We start from the raw sequence: 24,323 nt of genomic DNA, 5'->3' as shown, positions 1-24,323 counted from the left end.
CACTCCGGCCGACCTCAGAAGCAGAGACTTCTTACCTTGGGATCCTGCTGCTCCATCAAGGCTTCTTGTTCTAATAGTTTTTCCATAAGAGCTTGTTCCTGCTTTTTCCTCAGCTCATTTTCCTCTTCTGCTTGCTGGGAAATACAATTTTAAAATAAAGAAAATTGAAAATTACATAAATGGAAACAATGATGTTGAGGTCTCTTCAAGCCATTAGTACTTGAACTGAAGTAAGAGTTTGGGAACTGAAGTAAAGGGAAGAAGATCCTTCATAGCCACATTCTTTTCCAACTCTGTTTCACTGTCTGAATCCGGCATGTCTTCAGACTGCAGCTGAGCCACAATGATTCCAATGAGTCAGAATGACTGACCCGACAACTTGGCTTAAGAAAGAGAACGGACTTAGCTCTCTTGGGTCATGCCTACCCAACAGGCTTCTGTTGAGCTATAAAGGTTATCTGCCTGACTTAGGGATTGAGAATAATTTACAAGTTCGAGACTATCAATAAAGTTTGTATTTGAATGTCAATCTCTCTCTTTTAAAACAGTCTCATTTGCTGACTGTTTTATAGATGTGTACATGTGTCTGCTGCTTTTGTTATGTTTCCTTTTGGCTCCTGAGGGGGAAACACTATTAATTTCCCAATATCACTTAATTCCCCATAATGTACCACGATTAACACCGTACCAGAACACTGTTCAACATATGTAGGACAGAGAAAGTTTTCTGTAATGTCACCATGCAACCTCAGCACAGAAGCTACACAGTCACAAGGATAAGTGGCCAGGCAAAGCAGCACACTTGTAGAAAAGCTTGACCATGCCCCCAAAGATCACCGTGGGCACATGTCCCAGCTGAAGCCTCAGTCTGATCTCAGCATTTCCCAGGTTAGTTCATAGTTTTACATATAATTTCTCTTCTGACTTTAGGCTTGGAAATCTTCATGTAAAGAAATGTGATTCTAGTACCTCAAAGGAGCCTCCTGGGACATCTGTGCAGCTCATTAGCATTGGTGGCCCAGGGAACTACAGAATACCAGTTAGCAGCAGCTGGAAGGCAACAGATTGCTCAGCATCCCATCCCCTGTGCATCCTCATGCCAAGGAGGCTCTCCTTATGCTCCTAGCTTATGACAGGACACCATGATTAAAGGAGGTAACTATTTTAATCTGAGTCTTTGAACCTTCAAAGCCATGAACCTCTGTTTGTTTTACAAAAAAAAAAAAAATGCTCCTCCTTATACTTCCCATGATTTTTTTCTCAAAACTTTCATAAACTGCTAAACTCTCTTCCTCTACCAGTATGATCAATGTTAAACACAGAGAACACCAAGTAATAGAATTTGCTCTTAATATCTGTGCATTCCTCATCCATGAATGTAATCAAATATAAATTCAAAAATATTCAGAAAAATACATCTTTATTAAACAGGGACAACACTTTTCTCATTTCCTAAATTATAACTTAAAACTCATTTGCTAAATTATAAAGTATTCCTAAATTATAAATTACGACTATTTGCATAATATGAACAGAGTAAATGAATGATTCCGCACCCCAGAGGCTTACATTTCTTAATATTCATTCGGTAGTTGGTGGGACTGTTAGTCACTTTTCTATTGCTGAGAAGAGATACCTTGACCAAAGCAACTCTTACAAAAGAAAGAATTTAATTGGAGCTTGCTTACAGTTTCAGAGGTTTAGTCCAGTTTCCTCATGGTGAGGAGCATGGCGACGGACAAACATCATAGCACTACCTGAGACCTTTATATCTTCATCCACAGGCAGACAGAGACAGAGACACATAGACTGAGCCTACTGTGGGCTCTGGAAACGTCAGACCCCATTCCCAGTGACACACCTCCTCCAACAAGACTCTACCTCCTAATTCTTTCCTGACAGCTCATCAACTGGTGACCAAGCATGCAAATATATAAGCGTATAGGGGCCAATCTCATTCAAACCAACACAGGATTAGGAGATGTGGCCTGCTTGAAGGAGGTGTGTCACTGGACTTTGAGGTTTTGAAAGACTATTCTCCACCATCATGAACCCTGGAGACTTTTGTAAGTTGCCTTGGTCATGGTGTTTTTTATCACAGAAATAGAAAAGAAACCAATACAATTGGTGTATGTGTTACAAGCAATCTAGAGGCTTAAAATAGACAAGAAGACATGTAGGTTCTATGTAAGTAGCATAATATCATTTCATGTGAGGGAACGGAACATCCTCAGAATCATATCACCAAACCTGTGAAACCAAACCACACAGGTACTAAAAGATCACACTGCTTCCTAGGTGCTAAAAGAAGCCTTCCTTATCATCTTTTCTTTAAGTCACGTGCATTTTCAACATCTTCGATCAAGTCCCAGGATAGGTCCAGATTGAAAAAGAGAAAGCAGCTGTCTTATACAGAACCATCCTTCATTCTACAATACTGAATGTTAAGTCTAGAAGTCTCACAGCTCAGTCACATCTTGTGCTCATCACCTTGCTTGTGTAGGTCACCAATAACAGGACAACAATGGTAACAGAGCACCTCCCTGCCCCAACAGAGAAGCAATTGCCCTGGGTTTCTTACTGAAGGCATGCTCCATGGGATAAATGAACCATCATGGTCTGAGAGCCCTAAAAGCTCTAAGCCTTCGCAGGGGCAGAGAGTGAACACCCAGATCTGCACAGGGCCAAGCAGACCTCTGCAGAGAAGTTAGGTCACAAATACTTCTTGGAAAGGGTACCCATTGGGAAAGCAGAGAAGGGTATATAGGGTGTCCTCGTACTTACCTTGTAGGCTTTCACAAATCGAACAAAGACAGGGAAGAACACCGAGGGTGGAGTTGTCTTGGGATTTTCGCCAAAATACTTCACCACATCATCAAAGGCATCCTGGAAAGAAGCAAGTTTTTCATGAATCTCATTAGTTCCGGTACTAGGACTGAATGTATTTAGCCAGATAACTAAATCAAAGAAGCTTGCCCTGTACCCCATAGGATTCACATCACCTGTAAGACCTCACTAAGTACAATAGTGGAGCAAAAACCTCACCTCTAAGACCTCCTGCTGTTTCTTCCCCAACTCCATCATATGGTCCACACACACACACACACACACACACACACACACACACAAAATGAGCTATTTCTTCCATGAGTTTCCTAAGGCCATGACACAACTCCTTAAACCACAAGGTCACAAAGGATCATGGAAGCAACTCTGGCTCTAAATCCCAACTCTTTGATTCATGCTCCTTGCACTATCCCCATGAAAAGGGACAGTCTCTTCTGTGTTCCACCACAACCCCACCCACACCAGGAGCTATCACTGTCTGCCTCTAGTACCCCGGCACTCCACCTCCCACTCTATGGTGATATGCACTGCACTCCGTTCTAGGTTTACTTGTATATCAGAGGTCCCTGCAGCAGCAGAAGAGGATGAAGTCTAAGATCTACAGAAACTGTAAACTCTAGGGATATTGCTTTGGGAGCCCAGGCCTGCTGTGTTACAAACCTGAATACAGACCTGTGCTAGAATAATTTAGGAACAAAGGGAAGGGGAAGAGAGGACTTCTACAAAAAAGCACAAAAGGCCCCACTTGGAAGAGGCACTTTCAAGGACACTAAGAGGAAAATTAAACATTAGGGACATAAGAAGTTGACCTACTAACATTAAAAAATGCAACATTACTGTCCCAGCACAAAGCCTGTGCCTCAGGTGGCCTGGAAGGGCACACTCCCCTGGGCTACCTGAGCAATCTTAGCATCATCCTGCAGTTTCTTCAGCTTGCCCTCGTTGTGAAGGATGAACTCTTTGAGCAGCATGTTGTGATCATGCATGGTATACTCTCTCTTGGTTAAATCCATTCCCCTCTGCAGCTCCTTGACATCCAGCAGAACATTTTCAAGGGAGACTGAGGGAGAGAACGCAACATGTCAGGAAACTTCTACTGAGAGGAAGTCCCGCTGCTGATGCATTCTCGGAGCTTTGTAAGGCTTACTTAGGGCCTTACAGCTAGTCCCCACCTTTAGTTACAGGTAGCCTTTCACAGGAATAATTTATGAACTGCCACTATCAAATACATTCTTCACACGTGCTAATCTTGCTCTTTCATGAGCATACTTTGCCAAGGAGGAAGAGCAACAGAAAGAATTTCTGTGGCCTGCCATTAAGTCACACAGTTTAGAGATAGCCAGGGCCTGGGGAAAAAAAAAAAAAAAAACCCAGCCTCTACTTGTACTGAAGACCATGGTTCCACCCGCATCCAGCCTACTGATTTAGTTGTAGGTTCAAACAGACCCAATGGTTTTTTTCCCCTAGCCTACTTACTCTGGATGCTTTTGCATTCCTGTAACTGTCCAGCAGAGGGCAGAATTTTACCTGCTGAACTGTAATTGCATAGACCCCTAAAACTCAAGGCAACCTTGGACAGTTTTTTGTTTTTTAACCTTTTCTTGATTCAAAGAGTTTAGCATAAGCCTTGCAATGATGCTATCAGAGTGGGCACACTTCTCAACTCTTATGAGCCACTTTCCCTAGAGAAGTTGGTCTCATTTTGATTTCCCCATCACTCAGCTCTGTACAGGGATGACTTATGAAGCAATGCAGTGCGTTCTCCCCTCACTACACCTGTACTATTGTATCTCCAGTGCTTCCCCCAGTTTTGCCCCATAATATTTCCGATAGTGAGAAGTGCAGAGAAAGCACTGTAAGCTGTCTGCTGAGGAGCAAAGGAGCAGTCCTACCTGACTACATACATTAAGGGCATGTGTCAGGCAGCCCGGGCACCAGCTCACACCGTAAGCACATCACTTGCTGTATTTTTCTCACAGCCTTCTTTTTTTTCAAAGGAAAATTTCCTCGTCAAACTACCTGTGCCACTACTTAATAAGGTAGAATCTTGCTATTTAGTCTTAACTGGGATTATACTTAAGAACCTTAATTTAGGCAAAGGAACACCATTCCATGATGCTAGCTGCAGAAGTGAGCCCTGGATGTGTGTTGATTCCAGCCTGTTTGTAGCCATTAAACCGTTTCTACCTGCGGTTCTGACTCTACAATGGCCTCTACAACATCTAGTCTAGCCATGTTATACTTGTACTCGTTTATTTATCTAACCTCACTATCCATTTTGCTTAGGTCTGAGTGAATCATGTTGTTATATAAAAGCCATTATACCCATAAGAATTGTATAGATTGCAATGGGCCTACATATTAGTATAAGAAAATTCGACAAGTCTATGGGAGTGTAGTAGAAAGTCCTTTCAGAATGCTAAAGTAATGGTCATTTCACTTGGCTAAAAATGTCATAATTGTTATACAGACTCAGTCTGGGGTTGCTTCAAGAATTTAGTAATAGTTTATACCTAGTTAAATAGGTATTGATGGTTCAATTTCAAATTATAACTTGAAAATAACAGCCTATCACTAACTCTGGGATAAATTTGTATACTGTTCTTATTTTGACTAGGATATTCTTATGAGAAGATAGTACATTAGCTGTCATACAACACTGAAAAGTCTTGGATTCTAGTCCTGATTTTATCACTTCCCCCAGGTCATTACTGACTGGATCTTGCAAAGGATAACCTCCACAATCAATCTTACTTATAATATGGGATTGCTAGTATCCTGTACAACCAAGTTTTCACATATAATTTAAATGAGGAAATGTTAACTGCCAAAGCAAATAGCAACCAAGAAATACTGGTAGTTTAGATACGATGCTGCAAGTGCCACATCTGAGCAAGTGGGATGCCAGGAAATCAACCAAAAGTATTTTATTCAGGAGTGGCTATTTTCACTATCATATCTCATCCATTTGTAACAGAACAAACAGGGTGATGGATGAGCAATGGAAGAAGCACATCTGGATCTTTAGAGAGACTACACTGACAGAAGTTACCAGGCCTACATTTAGGTGCTCAGAGTTGGGTGGTACCTTTACAACACATTCCAGGCCAGGAGGGCCGACTTTCTGAATCGTGCCTTCTACAGTAGGTTCTAAAGAGTATTATAGCACAGAATGACCCCCTCATTATGATATTAAATGACTCCCTCATTATGATATTAAATACCCCATAAATATGATATTAACATATGGTAACACCAATAGCTGAAATTAAGTACCTGCTGCAGCTTTTTCCACATAATGAAGCTCATTATAAAACAGAGTAACTTGTTGATATTTTTCTTTTACCACATTTGATATATAGTGCAACAGTGTTTGCTTTCGGTCTGTTGACTTCGTATCTAAGAGCTGGAAACAAAAGGGGAATGGGTTAGGTGTGAGAGCAAGTTATGAGCATCCAGAATAAACAACAGAGGACAGGAGAAAGATTCCTAGAGGAAACTCAAGATTCCATGTGCTCTGTAGAGAGCCAGCCCACTGGCACTTAAACAGCCTGAGGGTGTCCTGACAGTATGTGCTAAACACCAGAGTAGACGCTGAGCTAGGAATGCTTCAGATCTTCATCTTTCTTGTAAGAATTCTCCCTGTCCCTGCATCTGCTACCCACCTACCATCCTAGCTCTAAAGGGAAAAGACTCCCAGTGTTGGTGCTTTTCAACAAGAAGCAGTAGAAGAGAGGTGGCAGGCGGAGCCAGCAAGTGTGCTCTGGGGCTCCAGAGGCAGCAGCTCCTCCTTTGTTCCCTAGCTCTGATGATTCTGACAGCTGCCTCCCCTTTGTAGGCCAGGTATTCTGAATCTGTGAACTTTACAAACCTGAGATGGAAAATATTAAGAAACAAGCCAGTCTCAGTACTGACTTTTTCTTGTGACTATTTGACACATAATACCATAAAACAATTACTGGCAAATCATGACATAAGTACTAGGTATTTTATGTGAACTTGTTAGGATTTAAAAGTTAAGGATCATCTGTAGGTTAAATCCACATGATACACTACTTTATAGGAAGGACGTGTGTGTGTGTGTGTGTGTGTGTGTGTGTGTGTGTGTGTGTGTGTCATGACACTATCAATTAACTATGCCTTCCCTGACTTAGAAGCTACGCCAGGCCTGCATAGCCTTGACAGAATGCATGAAGGATAACTTTGCAAGGGTTTGTACTTTGTCCATGCAGAAAAGTAGAAACTAAGTATACATGTGTGACTATATTCTATTTTTTCTAAACAAAGTTATCTGTTTATCTGAAAAGTGTACCCAATTTTAAAAATTTGGTTTAAATGGTTCACTCTATTAGCTGTCTTCCTAGTCATTGCCCATCACTTGGGAACTTGAGATTACTGCAATAAAATGCAGTATTTAAAATTCAGCTTCTTCAGAAAAAGCTTCTGGAAATGGGATACCAGATGAAAGGGTCCTTCCTGTCAAACAGTGTTTAAGAAAATTTATACCAACTCACCCTCCTGCAATAAGAGGATTCCCCCCACCCAAACCCTCCCAGAATAGAAGCCCTCTCTTCACAACTTAATCTCTACAGCTCTAAGTCCTTCAAGGAGCCCATATTCCTTTTTGTTCACACACCAGATCTAAGCTCTGAAGTTTAAATCCATAGACTGCTCCTCGTTTGCTGCTATTCATATAGTTTCCAAGGGCCAAAATGATCTGGAAAAGTGAGAGAAAAAAGAAGGGTTCATCAGAACAGCCCCTGGGTGTGGGAAGGCTGCCAGTCGTCGGCCCGCCATGAACATAACAAGAAAACTGCACTTGCCTCCAGAATTTTCTTGAGCTTTTGAGATGACTTGATAGAGACAGATGCTGCTATAATTGCATGAAGTTGCTGGATTCCAATTGGAAGAAGGAAAGATGGGGGAAGACTGTTAAAAGAACGGTAAACCAGCTGGAAAGTAAAAGCTAACTATGCCTTAGGTAGCCATACATTACATATGTTCTTCTCAAAAACTATTCACAGCAACAAGTAACATGGGAAATCGTTCACCTGTAGCCAAGCCGTAACCAGTAAGATTTCAAGGTAGGAGTCATGAGCCTCTCTGGCATGTTCCAGTTCCCTGTGCACCGCCTCTACTCATACACAATTTATACTTTTAAATCAGTAAAGATGTCCAAGCATGCACAGGATGAGAGGCAAAGGACAGGCAGCCATGAAACTCTCTAGAAGTTCTCAGAACACATTTTGAATGAATATGCTACCATAAGCAGTAACTGAGACTTTTTTGAGAAACAGACCAAGAACAATCGGATGTTCTGACATCCCTAAGTCTCTACCAGACCAACTCGGGGCATGAGATGACTGACTATTCTTTATTTGTACATCACCACAATCTACTTCAGCATAAGGCCAAAGAAGAAACATCCCCTAGCAATGTCAGTGCTCTCGGGCATCCCTCGGGCCTGCTGCTCACTCAAGATGCAGTTCTAGTCTTGCCAATGAGAACTGGCCTTTAGTGTCCTCTGTACTCTTGCTATCTGAAACACAGAGGATACTTATAACACAGAAAACAATATTCTTTTGGGAGAATAGTTATATTCCTAGATTTGGACTCACAATGTAAAAACTGGAGCTTATTCCAAATGTAATCTAGAAAGTTCTGGAGAGACTCTTCAGAACCCATATTGCATTGAGTATCATTCACAGAGATGTTTAAGAATAAACAGCTGTATCTTTTGGTAACCCTCCCCTGTCAGAGCTGGTCAACTCACAGGAGTCAGCATCTGAATGCTCTCTGTGAAGTTCCCAATGAAGGCCATGATGGTCATCTTCTGCATGAGCCGCTCTATCTTACTGAACTGCATCATGAAGCGGTCCTCATCTGACAAGTTCTCCAAGGGCTTCCTCTCTCGCTCATAGAGCCGAAGCACTTTGACCTCATTCTCAGTTGGCAAGAACCTCATCAAACATTCAACGAAGTCAACTGGTAGCGTCTTCAAGTCAAACCTGAAACCAGTGCAGCCATGTCAGTGATCTACCCCCATCCAACCCAGCTCATCTTCCACTAAGTCAACAGGCCTTGGACTCTGACAGCTGTCATATGGAAGCCCCACCATGGTGCTGGTCCCAGCTGAGCACAGTTACCCTAGTTAATACCCTAGACCATGCTCAAGTTTTTGGTGCAGTTATCTGAGGGCTCCCAGGTGCTAAGGCCTTTAGAAATCAAGAGTAGAGAGAATAGCAGACAGAATTTGAATGCTGGAACACAGGCTTGTCTGCATGTCCAAGGGGTTGTGAAATAATTCAAAGAGATCACTACCACACAGTTACAGAACATCTGGTGAATTTTATAAAATGTTTCTGTCGCTATTTTACTTTCTCTAGAGACAAACTCAGTCAAATTCCTGTTCTATATGGATAATTTTGATGTAGGTACATACATTCCGTGAAGGAACATCAGGTCTAGATAGATGTTTGCTCAATTTGAAACAAGTACTTGCTTAACTCCTATTCTATTCTCCAGACAATCTTTCCACCAGAAAAACAAACAAACAAACAAACAAACAAACAGAAATCACCCATTCATTAGTATGGCAAACAGGTATATGAGATTATAAACAAAACTGCATAGCACGTTTCAATACTGAAAGTCAGAAAAGATTGCAGAAGACTGTATTAGATTATGTCTTTGGCTAAAGACAGAAAATCAGAGCAAATAACTTCTTAGAGTGAGGTAGGATCATCAGTCAAAAACTATAAAATATCAAATAACGAAAAATTATTTCCAAAAACATCACCACCACCACTTTGGCTACAAGAATATTGGTAAGATTTTTCTAACAGATAAACAAAGCCATTATCTGTACAATTTATAAATAAATTTAATAAAAAAAAAAAAAAAAAGCCTTGTTTAAAATGACCAGAAAGTACTAAGATCAAAGAATCCACATGCCTGTTGTCATGGACTAAGAGCTGCATCTGTATCATATTTGCAGTTTGCATTTAACTCTACCATTCCACAGGTGGCATTAAATGTGGACTCAGCAAGATACGCTCCAGATCCTCCAGAGAAGGCTGCCATCTTTCCCTTTCCTCACGATCTGCCCCACTCAGATCTTCCATGTGGGCCCTGTTGAAGGTCTCTAAATATGACCAGAACGAGACAGTAACGCAATCCCAATCCAGACCTTGTTCTGAGCTGACAAATGACAGGTGGATATGATAGTGCCCTGGGTACCTTCTGGTGCAGTGCTTTGGTGTTCACATCTTAGTTCCACAGGAGGAACAAGGAAAACTCTAAAGTGGGGCTACCAAGAGTTCCCCCATATTTATGCTTAGATTTTACCCCACTACTTCTGATCTCTGCTGATTTGTAACCTATTTTCTTCCTTAAGCTGTGCTTGCTCCGATTGACTTTCCCAGGACACTGGAAACTTACACATGGATAGCTTTACATATCTCATCGGCAGACTTTCCGGCTTTCCTTAAAGTTATGGCAAGGTTTTTGGCTCGATTTGCTTCTAGTAATGTCACTTTACTTGATCCCTTCTGTGTTATTTTCTGCTTGCTTGAAGAAAGATCAATGGCAGGACCTTGGGCTTTTGTTTTGAATATTTCTTCAAATTCATCCACATTTAAATCCTAGGGTGGAGAAGAAGGATGGCAGTGTCAAATTGGATCATACATTAAAATTAAGTCATTGTCTGTTGGCAAAAGCCTCACCATTCAGGCATTCTCTTAAACAAACGTCTTCCATAATGCTGAGTGCTTATCCCCGCATGGCACGCTGCACTTTTCCTGTTTTTATTAGAGTTCTATCTCCTAGTCAGAAGTGAATGTCCAGAGAACTACCGATTCTAACAATTCAATTCAATTGCTTTTAATAATTGATTTACACAGACATCTACTGCAGGCTAAATCTATGAAACCAGATAGTCAATATGGTTACCAATTCCTAACCAGTAAGTTCAAAACATCTGTCTATATTCTTATAAATTAAAGGACATAGTTGCGTGAAACATGCATTTGGTGGCAAACACTAAAGATACTCAAAATTATTATCTTCATGTATTAGACATAGTTTTAGAACCCTCTTATAAAAATCATGTCCAATTTAATGTTATGATAGTGCAAGTCTAGTTCTTCACACCGGAGTACAGAAACATTAGATTTGTCACTGATGCTTGCCAGCAAGCAGGACAGCGTCCTTTGCTCTGCAGCAGAGCATGCACTTCCAGCCTATAAGCAAGGAGACCGGTACCTCTAGGATCCGCTCATCATCGATTTCATTGAAGACTGTGCCGTTGATTTGATTGGGCTTCAGGGCAACCCAGTTAAACACTGGCATTCGGAACTTCGTCTTGATTGGCTTCTTAATTTTCACAGCTGAAGGTGTCAGAGATAAGGAAATTAACTCCTGTCTAAAACCTCGTAACCTTTGGGAACATTAAGACAACAGTCCTTGCGGATGACACTTTAACGCTGGAGGAAGATGGCAAGAGGCACCCAGGAGGTGCTAAACATAGAGAGCACCTGGACTTGGCCAGAGCCACTCAAGGTCCCCATTTGGGTGCCTGACACTAGAGTATTATAAGAGCTGTCTAGGGGTTGGGGATTGAGTGTATTTGCTTTTACTAAGGCCATTAGACTATTGCTTTCTAAGTTACAGTATGAGACAATGAGACTAAATTGCAGAGAGGAAAAACTGCCCTGGATTCTGATGTATTCCACTCTTGTTCCTAGGGTATATATTTATAAATAAGCTTTAAAGGATGGTCTGAGGCTGTATGGAGGAAGCACTGCCTAATCCACCAGGAATATCACATCAAGAATGATGCTTTTCAGCCAGGAATATGCATTCCTGTGGGTGACTGTGATAAAGAGACTACACTGGCTGCTGAGTAATTTCAAATAGACAAGGAGCATCAGTGGCCTATATCAGAGAACACTGAAGACAACAGAGAGCTATGCCGAAATCATAGTGCTCCTCAGGAATCAATGGACATCATCAGTGAACTTATGAAATGTACTGGAATAGAGAGGTTTCCATCTAATATTTATGGACTAAAGGGAATTACCACCTCTCATTTTGAGAAAACAAACCTAAAAGACAACCGTTTACCATTCTATATATTATTATACAAGGCTTTCCAAAACCACTTAGCTTTATACGCCTCTATATAAACCTGTCCAGGGCCCCCACCTGCCTACTGTGAGCTTCACTATTCACCATTATTGCAGGTAAGGGGAGAGAAGGTTAATGCTTTGGGATAGAACACAACAAAGATAACCAGCAGCAGAGCTCTTACTGGCAAGCTCCCTGCCTCCATGGATGGTTACTGCAAATGCCTCTCATTCCTCCAGAGTTACAAAGGCCATAGAAAGAGAAGGAATGTCATCAGACAAATCCACACAGAAGCATGCAGCAACACAGAGACACAGCTTTTGCCAAAACAGGCTTTTCTATCACCAAACGTGGCACCCTCATCCCCATTATCAACAGTGTTACACTCCTGGTCACACTTAACGTTCTGTCCACACTACCAGGAGAACCAATGACCTCGACAGGCAAAGGCTTTCTCTAATTGACTCTTCATCCAAATGGTTGGCGGGGGTGGGGTGGGGGTACAGTAAGGGTAGGGGAAAGTATGTTTTTAACTCAACTAAGGAAAATTTTCCTGACTTCAGCTAGGCATAAAGTATAGCAGACAGCAGGGCTTATAGGTGTTGAGGACATATACTGTGACCCCAGGACTCAAGCTAAAGAAAGTAGCTTGAAGTGGGTGGTTGCTCCACACAACAGAGCCACAGGCAGTAGGAGGGTCCTGGTAAGCCAACTGTTTTCCCTTATTCTCCTTATTTCCTTAGAATACAGTCAGAGTGGAAAGATTAGAACTGACTATGAAAACTAAATGCTAAGAAAGAGACACTCCTCTATCAAAGGGAAGGACTGGAAGATGGCCTGTGAATTTAGGCCATACCTGCAGGAGATGTGCACATGGGCAAACCTGGAGTCACAGTCAGCCAACACCAAGACTAGCTGGAGACACAATGTCAAATACAATGGCTCAAAGTAAGATGGAATGGAGAGATGTGAAGGCACAGGGTGACCAACAGAACACACAGGAAATACTCAACACGCTTGGTGAGGAGCAACCTACAGAAAAGCTTGATTGGCCCATCTTTTGTGGAAGCAGAAAGAACAGAAAATACAAAATATATAGATATATATTAGATACAGTTAGAGTCAAGTGGCCCAGCAGTTCACAACACTCTTAGCATAAGAGTTTCATGCTTCGTGGACACAATTCAGCAGCACAAAGCCAAAAATCCATTCTCCTGCCTTTGAAGACTCACTTTGTTGTTTTGTTTATGTTTCTGTATTTCCCCCTTCTCTCTGGGAGAACGAGAAAACAAAACAAAACAAAACATTTTATTGTAATGGTCCCAAGCAGCCATAGTGAACTGGACTAGGTCTTCCATAGCCTGTACACAAGTTCTTAGTAACACAGAATCAGCCAGAGTCAGACACTGAGAAGATTCACGTGTGACTTCTCAAAGCAAAGGCCACCAGCTGCACAGGCATCTACCTGGGTGGATCCTGAGGGCAGCAGTGATCAGCTGATCACAGAACTCTGCACCACACATTTAAAGCACCCCGGAGGCAACAAACTTTAAAAATGAAGTAGAAAATGCCTTAATCGTGACCTACCTCAGGAAAGGAATCTGATTGTCCCATTTGACTTGGAGATGTGAGTGACTATATCACATTAGCACATTTTCTTTAGATTTTTTCTAGTGGATATGGTGGATATGACAGTGCCCTAGCAACATTTTCTAGGTTTTTTCAACTAGAGATACACTATGAGCCTTCCTCCTGACTCCCTGCTGTGTCCACTCTTGCCCACTGTACAGATGGATAGATATCCTGTCACTGTGGGCCTACAGGCTAAGATTTTCCAGAAGTAACGGGCATATCAGCTCAGTTCTGTCTCCTACTTCTACTGAGATATCCTGATTCTCTCAGGCCTCTGGATTCCATTGAACATTCAGGGAGAATATTTTACAAAATCAGCTTCAGTTACTCTGACCTGGAAGCCAAATTAAGGACGAGTAATAGGGAGATTAGAGGCCTTTCAGAAAATGCCTAATCCCAAATTATGAAACACTTAGGACTTTGTAATCTTGTACAACAAGCTATATCTTGTGACTATTGGCAGACAGTCAATGAGATAACGAAGACTTCTTCAAACCCACCTATGGTACTCTACTGTGCAGAATAACAATGCAGACATTTACCTATGAGGCTCCTGAGCACAGCAGTGATCAGCTGAGCACAGAACTTTGCACCATCAATTTAAAACACCCTAGAGTTAACAAAGTTAAAAATGAAGTAGCTGCAAAGGCTTAATGCAAACCAAAACAAAAAGGTGCATGACCATCCAGAAGAAAGACACTTCGGACTTGCAGCCTCGGCCCACAGCCCATTTCCCTGTCAATGTCTTAGTTCTGCTTTAGCTCATGTGAATGCAAGCGGATGCTGAACCACAGGTTAGCTTTTGCAATGGAGAAAGAAGCGGCTCCAGGTGAGGCATGGTAGACATATCTCACAGAGAATGCTCATCCAGAGCTACAAGGAAAACTTAATCAGTGACCTAGGTGCGCAAGACAATGGTGGCATCCACATTCAGTCACCAGGAACAGCCTGGTGACAAAGCAGATGCCCAGAGACCGTATGATGCTTGTTATTTACATTCAGAATCCAATAGCTCCATGGTGACTCTCCTCCACCTTTCCTCTTCGGAAGCAATAAAAGTTCTAGAAGAAAGTGGTAAACATGGAAGATCTTGAAGGGTAAAAATAAGCCACAAATTTACCAAGAAATTGAAAGGCATTTTTGTATCCTTGATAACTTTACAGATGTTGCTGCTACAGTAGAATCTGAGGTGGGCAAACCTGCATTAAGAAACTTTTGGATGCCTGAAGGGGTTGTAGTCACTTGGAGAAATTATCCCTGAGGAGGATTGGGGGAGCAGATAAAGCTGCTGAGGAAACCCCTGGAGGAAACCCCTAAAGCGAGAAGAAGAAATCTTTAAAGACTATCCTTTAGGCTTGGATACTACAGAGACCACCACAGCCTTGGAAGTAGAGCAGGGGCTCTCAACCTTCCTAATGCTGTGACCCTTTAATACCACATCTCACATTGTGGTGACCCCCAGCCATAAAATTAGTTCATTGCTACTTCATAACTATCACTTTTCTAGTTATGAATAATAATGTAAATATCTAATATGCAGGGTATCTGATATGTGTCCCCTGTGGAAGGGCTGTTTGACCTCCAAAGAGGTTGTGACCCACAAGGTGAGGCCCACTCAACTAGAGGGCAGCAGGGCAACCACTCCCAGTCACTGGGAGAGTTCGAGAACAGTTCTCCCTAGTGCTCCCTACAGGGACAGACAGCCACCTCAGAACAGAGCTACCCAGCATCACAGGGACAGAGAGCCACCTCAGAACAGAGCTACCCAGCATCATAGGGACAGACAGTCACCTCAGAGCAAAGCTGACCAGCAACACAGGGACAGCCAGCCACCTCAGAGCAGAGCTACCCAGTAGTCCAGAGTGGCAACTTCATAGCAGTACTAGTGAATTGGTTCCTTTTTTAGTTAATTTGTTATTGTCAACTAGGCACAGGTTAAGAGTCATCTTGGTGGAAGAAGCATCAATTGAGACAATGCCTCCATTAGATTGACCTGTAAGCAAGATGTGAGGCAATTTACTCATTACTGATTGATGTAAGAGGTTCCAGCTCATTCTGAGCTTTGCCACCCCTAGGTCCCTGTATAAGAAAGCAGGCTGGGCAAACGATGGGGAGCAAGCCACTAAGCAGCACTTCTCCATGGCCTCTGCATCAGTTCCTACCTCCAGCTTCCTGCCTTGAGATCCTACCTAAGTTCTCTCCATGATAAACTGTAAGGGGTTTCCCAAGTTGCCTTGCTTATGGTGTTTATGACAGCAACAACCAAAGCAAACTAAGACTGTCATACAGTATCACTACGAAAGCCTCTCAATGGCAGAGCTGCCTGGTGTCACATGGTGGCAGTCTCCGAGCAGGAACTCAATGTAACAGCCACCTCAGAGGGGAATTACTTAGTATCGCAGGGATTGCTACCTCCAAGCAGGGTTACCCATTATGACAGAGAAAGCTACCCAGTATCAAAGGATTCCAACCTCAAAGCAGTTACTCAATATCATAGGACAGCCAGCTCCAGCCCAGAGATCCCTAGAGTACAAGTGGTAAATTCAGCACAGTGCTACCCACTGTCACAGGGACAGGCCCTCAGAACAACTCCAGACTCTCAGCAACACTCTGAAATGGCTCAGTAGTAAACAGTAAAATTTCATTTGCAAGACTCAAAACTAATAACTTATTTCAAAGCTTTGGAACAGTTCCCTTCCTCTCCCTCCCCTACCTCCCTTTTATTTCCATCAAGGTAAGGCATACTCTTACCTCCTGATGAGCAGGAGGACACAAATTATTTGGAAGCTTTTCAAATCATAAAAAAATTATTGTTGTTTCCCTAGAAGCCTAAAACTACTCTGGCAAACCCTGACACCTACAAATGCTCAGAAGCCAGCTACCCCGCATCAAGCAATTACTCAACGGCCAGCTCTCCACACATGATACTCCCAACACCTTAAAAAAGAATAACTCTCAATACTAGCACCTAGTTCAGAGCTTTGGCCACTGTAGGTAAAGACAGTAGAAATGACAAGGACAGAACTGCTAGGAAGAATGTGACAAATGCTACTCGAAGACAGTGCCTCTGGTGTATGACAATTTCCCCTTCACTGGCTACATTAGCAGGAATGTCCTTCTAAGGGACGTGTACAGATGAGAAAGTTCTAATTGCTGAAAGAGCAGCTTTAGCTCTCTAGACAGAGAGAGAGAAATCAGGGCTTCGCACAAAAGTACCTCCATTTCCATCCCGTGTTCTCACCTGCTAATCCTGAGTTGAAAACTACTGTAGGTGAAGAAGTCCCAGGCAGCGGGGGTGCAGAGGGAGGTGGGGGCGGTGGCAGAGGAGGAGCTGGCACAGTCTCTGCTGCAGGACCTGGGAGTGGAGGGGGTGGAGGGGGTGGGGGAGGGGGGGGAGGGGGTGGGGGAGGGGGTGGGGACATAGGTGGTGATGCCGGTCCATTTTGTGCTGGAGAAAAGAACAAAATGTCATGTGCACATAAAGGATGAGAAAATTTGAGCTGGCCAAGATGGCTCATCAGGCAATGCTAGTTAGATCCTGGGGACCCACATGAAAGTAGAACCAGAACTGACTCTACAAAGGTGGCCTCCGATCTCTACATGCATACTGTGGTATACACTCACACACATGCATCACTCAGAACAATAACAAGCAAAAACAATTTTTAAATGAAATTTAAAAGAGCATGAGAAAACAAAACACAATGGTAGCATTTCCTTATTGAGAAACCAGAAAATATTATAACATAAGTGACATGAAGATTAACTTTTGTTGTAATCTACTGCATCTCATGTGTGCGAGGATGTGCACATAAGTAGGGTTCCTGCAGATGCCAGAGGCGAGGCCAGATCCTCTGGAGTTGGCATTATAGGTCGTTGTGAGCCACACTCTCTGGTTGCTGGGAGACAAACATGGGTATCTGGGAGAACAGTACATGCTCTTAACTACTAAGCCTTTCTCCAGCCGGGTGGTGATAGCACACGCCTTTAATCCCAGGGCTTGGGAGGCAGAGGCTGGTGGATTTCTGAGTTCGAGGCCAGCCTGGTCTACAGAGTGAGTTCCAGGACAGCCAGGATAACACAGAGAAACCCTGTCTTGAAAAAACAAACAAACAAACAAACAAAAAACAAAACAAAACAAAAAACCTTTCTCCACCTCCTCAAAATGGAATCTTTCTTAAAATAAGGGAAAGTGCTTAAAAAAGGAAATCTCTGTGGTCTCTGGCATCTTACCTGCTTCAGGTGTGTCTGATGACGGAGGTAGTGGTGGGGGAGGAGGGACTGAGGGTCCTGAGGTGGTGGCCCCTGGAACTGGTCCCACATAGTTTCCTACTGCTAGTTCTGATCCCGTGGACAACGTGCCAGAGGCCATGACTGGCAGTATGGCAATGTCCCCATCCCCCTTCTTCTGAATTTTAATAGTCCCTTGTTTCTCCAGTTCGTGAATCTTTTTTTCCAGGGTAGACTGTCTTTGAATGGCTTCTTCCTTTTCTTTGACCATTTTTCTTAACGTGTGAACTTGGGTATTTGCATCTTTGTAGATTTCCTGCAAAGAGATGTCATGTTCAGGATACTGGGTTCACAGAACATTGCCACATGAACCTGGGTAAGCCGAGGAGAACAGGTGGAGAGAGAACATACACTCAGGCATTCTGGAAACTGTGCTGTTCAGGCAGAACATAAGGAGTCCCAGTAATTATCAATTGAGCTAACAATGCATGCAATGTATTCTAGAGTTGGCTACTGTTAATGAAGTCCTTTCCATTTAATTAGTGGAGTTAACGCCACTTTCCCCGGAGGCGAAAGAGAACAGAACAAAAATGACTTTATCCACAAACTGAATTTGAAACATCCCATGGGTATCCTGGTGGTTCAGCATGCTTTCTTTTACTAATTATAAAATAAAATGCATCTGTAACTCCTAGATACATGCTGACTAACAGGAGACAAAAAGCCCCTAAATCAGACTTTGATAGAAATCAGACTACTCTGCAAAGGCTGGGTGTGGTAAGGCACACCTTTAATCCTAGGACTGTGGAGGCAGAGGCAGGTAATCTCTGTGAGTGTGAGGCCTAGTTGGTCTGTGCAGTGATTTTCAGGCCAGCCAGGGCCACATACTGAGACCCTGTCACCAGAAGATATATAATAAGTAAGCAAGCAAGCAAACTCTGCAAAGGCAGGAGTGACCTACTCACACATGACCAGCAGCTGGCAGCATGGCTGATTTCTCTGTCTTTCTGGAAAGTTCCTTGATGGGAGCTCAAAATAGCCATGGCAGGAACATTTCCCTTTTGGCGATGCATTTAACAACAACAACAAAAAAAAACCCAAAGCTTCCCACTACTAGTTACTTATCTTTCTCAAAGTTTATAGTATAAAACAAAGTTAAAAGTCAGTTCAAAGTCTGTCCTGGGTGCTCCATGGATATTCTGGTATGAATGACTATGTGGAACTGAACTCACGGTCCAGGACCTGTACGAGTTATCTCCCACCTCAGACCTCCAACAGGCAGGAAACATTCTTTCTTATACCTTTCTATCATTTGTAACCTGAGTGTCTGGACTTTAATAGAGTCCATATGCTACAACTTTGTCTTGATGGTGTGCCAGGAAATATGTATCATAGAGCTAACTTAGGATGTGTCAGAATATCAAACAGCACACACGGCCATGATAACCATCACAAAAAGTGTACCATCACGTCAACTGTTGGTGTGAAGGCAAGCCATGTGCCTGAATGCCCTCCAGGCATATTGGCTTTATATTCTAAACAGTTCCAAGTACACGGATGGTTCAGACCTCCATAATTGCCCGACATGAGGCAAAATGGCTAGGATTATATGATAATAAAATGCATTAGACTTTGGTGAATATCTTTAGGTCTAGTCTGTGTGGTGAACTATTTCCATAGCAACCACCAAATGTGGTGTTGAGTAAAAGCAAAGTCAATACATCCAATGAGGCCCAAGTCCTAATAAAAATGAACAAGTGTCAAGAATTAAATTCATGCTTTGTTTTTGTTTACAACCACATGGAGAATCCACAGAATCAACTCAGCCTCCCCTAGATAGGAAACCATTGTTGCTTCCAAAATCTGTGATAAGGGAATATGGAAGCTGGTATTTATGATTATGCACACATTTGTACAGATATAGTATTAGTACTTTTGAGGATCACCTCTGAAATGGTTGCAATAAATACACAACATCAATGCATTCCTCTGAAATGAACATGCTCTGCATTGGACCACTAGAGTGCACTGAATGCCCTGCCACGCCCATCTGGATGGATGCTCCCAGCACACTTACCCGGACAACATCCAGTTCCTTATTCCTCTGCATGAGTTGCTTTTCCAGTTCCACTATCTTGGACATGGCTTCATTCTCCGTGTCCTGCAGCTTTTCAGACAACTGTAAAATTGTGAGGAGGAAACAGAGTCACAACGCAGATCACTCTGATCAGGTCCTTGTCCTCAGAATCATATATCCCAGTCAACCAGGGAGCCACCAGAGTCTTGCATATACTCCAGAAATTATTTTCTGGAAACATTTATTTTTATACTATGGTTCTGAAGACATATCTGTTTCTATCAGGAATCAATAATGTATAGGTGGCCTCTATAAAACCCATACAGCAGCCATTCAGTGGACATACATAGCCATATCTCTCTCCATGTCCTGGAGCTAAGAATAGGGAAAACTAAGGTGAAGGAAGAGTGGAAGCCCACCTCCCCGTGCCCAAGAAAGGAACATCAGGCAAAAGCGTCTGGAGATTTTTGATCTGGAAAAACAGGGCTGAATCACTTGAGTCGGCTAAACAAAGTGCTATGGCTGTCCTCAGCCCAACCCATCCAATAAAGGAAGCTATTTTTAAAAATATCAATAGAGAAAGGCTACACAATGCTGGTTAGGAGAGAGGAAGGGAGGAAGGAGCCATGTGCTAAGTAGTTAGTTTTCATATAAAGTTCTAAAATCAAGAAATGTCTGACTCCCCATTGGACATAATAATAGGCAAAGGCATCCACTGAAGCAAGACAGAAGCTTAGATAGAGATTTACAGGTTAAGAGTGCAATTTCAAAGAGAGAGAGAAGAAAAAAGAAAAAGAAAGAAAACAAATCTTTTAAAGGAAACACTTGAACCTGTAAACTCTCTTACTGAGTAGATGCCAACCAAGTCAATGCAGAGCTTCTCAAAGGGGCGATTTTAGGCATACAAACTTGTTTTAACTATAAGCCACGGGGGGGCCCCATTTTCACAGTGATGGTAAGGGGTAAAATAAACATATGCAATACTCTAAAATAAAGTATGGCAGAAAACAAAACCAATCTACAGAGAGAGAAATAATATTCTGACAAATAGAGACAATTCACTTCACAATAAAGAAAAGTTCTAGTCAAGTCATGTAAAAATGTTGTTTTCAAGAGCTCAGTGGTATGGTACTTCCCTCACTATATGAGGCCCAAGGTTCACTATTGGGCAACAGTAAAAAGAACTTAACCCTCACGATGCATGGGTTTTTGAAAAATATTGCTCTCCATTTATTCCTCAACATGAAATATGTTAACATCTCAAAGCCTCTAGGTTAATATTAACTTCTTTGTGGTTAACAAATTCCCTTAAAGAAGATCAAGGCACTGAGAGGATTTAATTCTTCAAAGAAGACCACAGTTGACAAAGCTCAATGGTTTCCTGCAAAATGTCTATAGTTGTAATGAACCTGAGCAGAATCTGAGGCATGGCTTAGATAGGAGATTTGTATCAGAGACTGGAGACAGTCCTATCCCACAGGCTCTGAGGGCACTTTGAGAAGGTGGGTCATCTTCAGAGACTCCTTCACGAGGCCAGAGTCCCTCTCTCCATTTCCCTCTAACCCTTACACTGTTCACCCTCCTATTCTGTGTTGGCAATAAGGGTTGCCAGTGTGTGACTTGGGAGACATGGAACAGGAAGGTAAGTGGAGACAAAGCAAGGGCCTTGTCCCTTCTCTAAAGAACATAGGTGGTTTTTGAATTCTGCTCATTCCTCCACTCCAAATCCTTTCAATTCCTACCACAAAAGCTAGCATTAACCCATTCTGGCCCCCAGTGCATTTCCATCTCTGAGATGCAGTTACATGAGAGATGTTTTCTTCCAGTTCCTCCACCCGCTCCAAGGCAGCATTCTTGGTTTCTGCATCTTCCAACAGAGCTCCCACGTCAAACACATTGTCCAGGTAAGCCTGAATCTGCACTTGCAGTTTGTCACTCTCTGTGTGTTTCAGCTTCTAAAAACAAAGATTGCAAAGAAGAGAGGATTAATTATCTGTGGACACAGAACACAATTTCCCAACCCTCTATACAATCTGCTACAAGTAGCCGACCTTTCTCCACAAGAGTTTAACACATCTTCCCGAAGAGGATTGTGGCATATTCCTATGAAGAAGGTATGACCATACTATTTCCTAGATACACACACAAAGAGAGAGATAGAAAGAGAGAGAGAGAGAGAGAGAGAGAGAGAGAGAGAGAGAGAGAGAGAGAGAGAGAGAGACTGCCCTCAAACACTTGCTACTCTAAGTTAAAACATTTTTTATGTAAGTAAAATCAAAACCACAGAGACATTAAAGGAGGGTTTGAAATGGAATAACTTCAAGCCCTGTGAAATCTAAGGGGTGTCTAGGAAGAGGTGATGGTGGCTAAGAGCCATCGACTTAGCTTAGCTTTAGCACTTAGCTTTAGCACATTGACAGAACTCTTCCTGTACAATTCCCTTCCTAAGACTGCGCCTTGAATGTATAACTCAAAGCTCTCCAAATCCAGAATCAGCAAGTGTCCTCCAGTTCACTATAACCCAGGCCAAGGATACCAAAGTGACTCAGGAAGCTGTTTCTCTGGTGACACCAGAGGACAAGAAATCAGTGACTCTTTCCCATGAGAGCCACACATTATGGCTTTCTCTGAGGACTCTGAAGCCAGAATAATATCTAGCATATGTATGATGCCAATAAGTGAATCAATGATCACTTACAAAGAAGACTGTCTTTGTAAACAAATAGAAAACTTATATATCAGATGCATATAATATTGTTCTAATATAATATATTCTAATGACCTCCTCTGTCCATTAGAGTCCAGAGCCAATGTACCATAGTTGACCAAGTACAGGGCTTTTTTTTACCAAGAGGGTACAGTATTTTTAAGAGAAATTTCATTTTACAAGATTTCTTAGGAAAAACACTTTTTCTCTTAGGTTTAATTTAACAGTTTAAATTATTTTAAACTGAATATATTCCATCTCAATTTAAAAGTAAAAAAACGAAACAAAGAAATATGAATCTAGAGCTGAAAAAGAGCGGGCAACGGAGAAGCAGTGATACGGGACTTCCCCAAGGTTGGCAGTGACTATCGGAGGTGCACCAGTGTCACTAGCTGCTGTGACAACCTAGAACCCAAAGCAAAGCCTCAGAAAACTGAACTAAACCAGGAATGAAGTCTCACACTCTGGATCTTCATTCAAATCGTGGAATTGTAAAGCTCAGGAAGAAAGGAGACAAACCCCAGTCCCAGAGCATGCTGGGGGCTAGGGGTGGGTGGGTAGGAAGGGGTCAGTACAGCAATATAGTCTGCCCTCCAATGAGGTGGGTGCAAGGTGTGCTGTTTCCTAGCAAACATGGGCAGCTGAACTCTGACACAGCCCAGGGAAGGCCTTCTATCATTTCCATATCTAGAAAGCCCTGAAATCTAGGCCCTGAATCCATGGCCTACCACCAGGACTCTTCTAAATTCAACTGCACCATTCACATAGGAAAGGGAAAACACAAGCTTTTATGAGTACCACATATACTTTCTGTTTCTTTATTGGAGACCTTAGGGAACTGGCTGGGTATGTCTGTGTGGCAGAGAGAAAAAGAAACTACACTTCTTTCACCTAAGAAGTGAAAACATGTGGTCAACAGCAACAAGCACAGTAAGCGGAATCAACAGCTTCAGGAGGCGGTCTCTAGTGTCCTTTCCTCATTGCTTCTTCATGCTCTAGATGTTAATTCATTCGCCAACAGTCTTAGCTGGATGTTGCCTGCTCAGATGGGGTCCTAAGAGTGCCCAAAATAAAGACTGTTCTCCAGTGCTGATGAGGGCTCAATGATGCCCCGAGAAACGTCTGACTCCAGTAGACCCACAGATGTCCCAGGAATTCTGTAAATAGTCCAGCTCTGCTGGCAAACTCCATCACTCAGATTGGCTCCCTGTAACTACCCTGGCAATTGCTAGACCACATAATGCTTTAGGCATCCTCTAGTTACTAAGGAAACAAACCTCTGAGAACAGGCAGTAAATCCATTCTTAAAATGACACCAAAAAAGATAGCTGTACTTACATCCAAGTATTCATCCAGGCCTAATTTGGTAAATTCATACTGGAGATGAACTCTGAAGTTCATGTCTTCTACCGAATGGACTACAATATTAATAAACTGCATAGAGGCCACCTGAAATGAAATTTCCAAGGGGTTAAATTGGCTCCAAGTGCTTTCTCTCAATAGCATATCCAGAATAGGCCCTTCATTTCACAAGTCTTAGTTCACACCAATTCCCTTTTCCTTAATGTCACTAAATCTTAAGACAAAAAGAATCTTATAATTTTAATTAAGAAAGCAAGTAGGCACCACAATTAGGCACCACTTCACAGTCACTAAGAATGGCTATAATAATGTGCCAGGCGGTGGTGGCACACGCCTTTAATC

The 24,323-nt window shown here is 42.4% G+C and overlaps 1 protein-coding gene across 5 annotated transcripts in view; it reads right to left on the bottom strand.

The window, feature by feature from the left end:
• Fmnl2 (formin like 2) overlaps positions 1-24,323 on the bottom strand; it is a 278,405-nt gene that overhangs the window by 7,868 nt on the left and 246,214 nt on the right. For all 5 annotated transcript variants that reach the window (XM_031370266.1, XM_031370269.1, XM_031370265.1 and 2 more), the window contains exons 11-24: positions 23,958-24,068; positions 21,718-21,867; positions 19,913-20,014; positions 17,839-18,151; positions 16,847-17,053; positions 11,110-11,234; positions 10,288-10,490; positions 8,621-8,855; positions 7,671-7,739; positions 7,484-7,564; positions 6,124-6,253; positions 3,744-3,907; positions 2,785-2,886; positions 36-134 (exon numbers count right to left, since the gene is read on the bottom strand). In XM_031370266.1, the coding sequence (XP_031226126.1) occupies positions 36-134; positions 2,785-2,886; positions 3,744-3,907; positions 6,124-6,253; positions 7,484-7,564; positions 7,671-7,739; positions 8,621-8,855; positions 10,288-10,490; positions 11,110-11,234; positions 16,847-17,053; positions 17,839-18,151; positions 19,913-20,014; positions 21,718-21,867; positions 23,958-24,068 (2,091 nt within the window). The remainder of the gene's footprint in view (positions 1-35; positions 135-2,784; positions 2,887-3,743; positions 3,908-6,123; positions 6,254-7,483; positions 7,565-7,670; positions 7,740-8,620; positions 8,856-10,287; positions 10,491-11,109; positions 11,235-16,846; positions 17,054-17,838; positions 18,152-19,912; positions 20,015-21,717; positions 21,868-23,957; positions 24,069-24,323) is intronic.

This window comes from Mastomys coucha, unplaced genomic scaffold (assembly GCF_008632895.1).
Source record: "Mastomys coucha isolate ucsf_1 unplaced genomic scaffold, UCSF_Mcou_1 pScaffold15, whole genome shotgun sequence".
Taxonomy (NCBI): Eukaryota; Metazoa; Chordata; class Mammalia; order Rodentia; family Muridae; genus Mastomys; species Mastomys coucha.
Note: the sequence above shows the minus strand (reverse complement) of the source record. Positions and strands in the feature narration are given on the sequence as shown.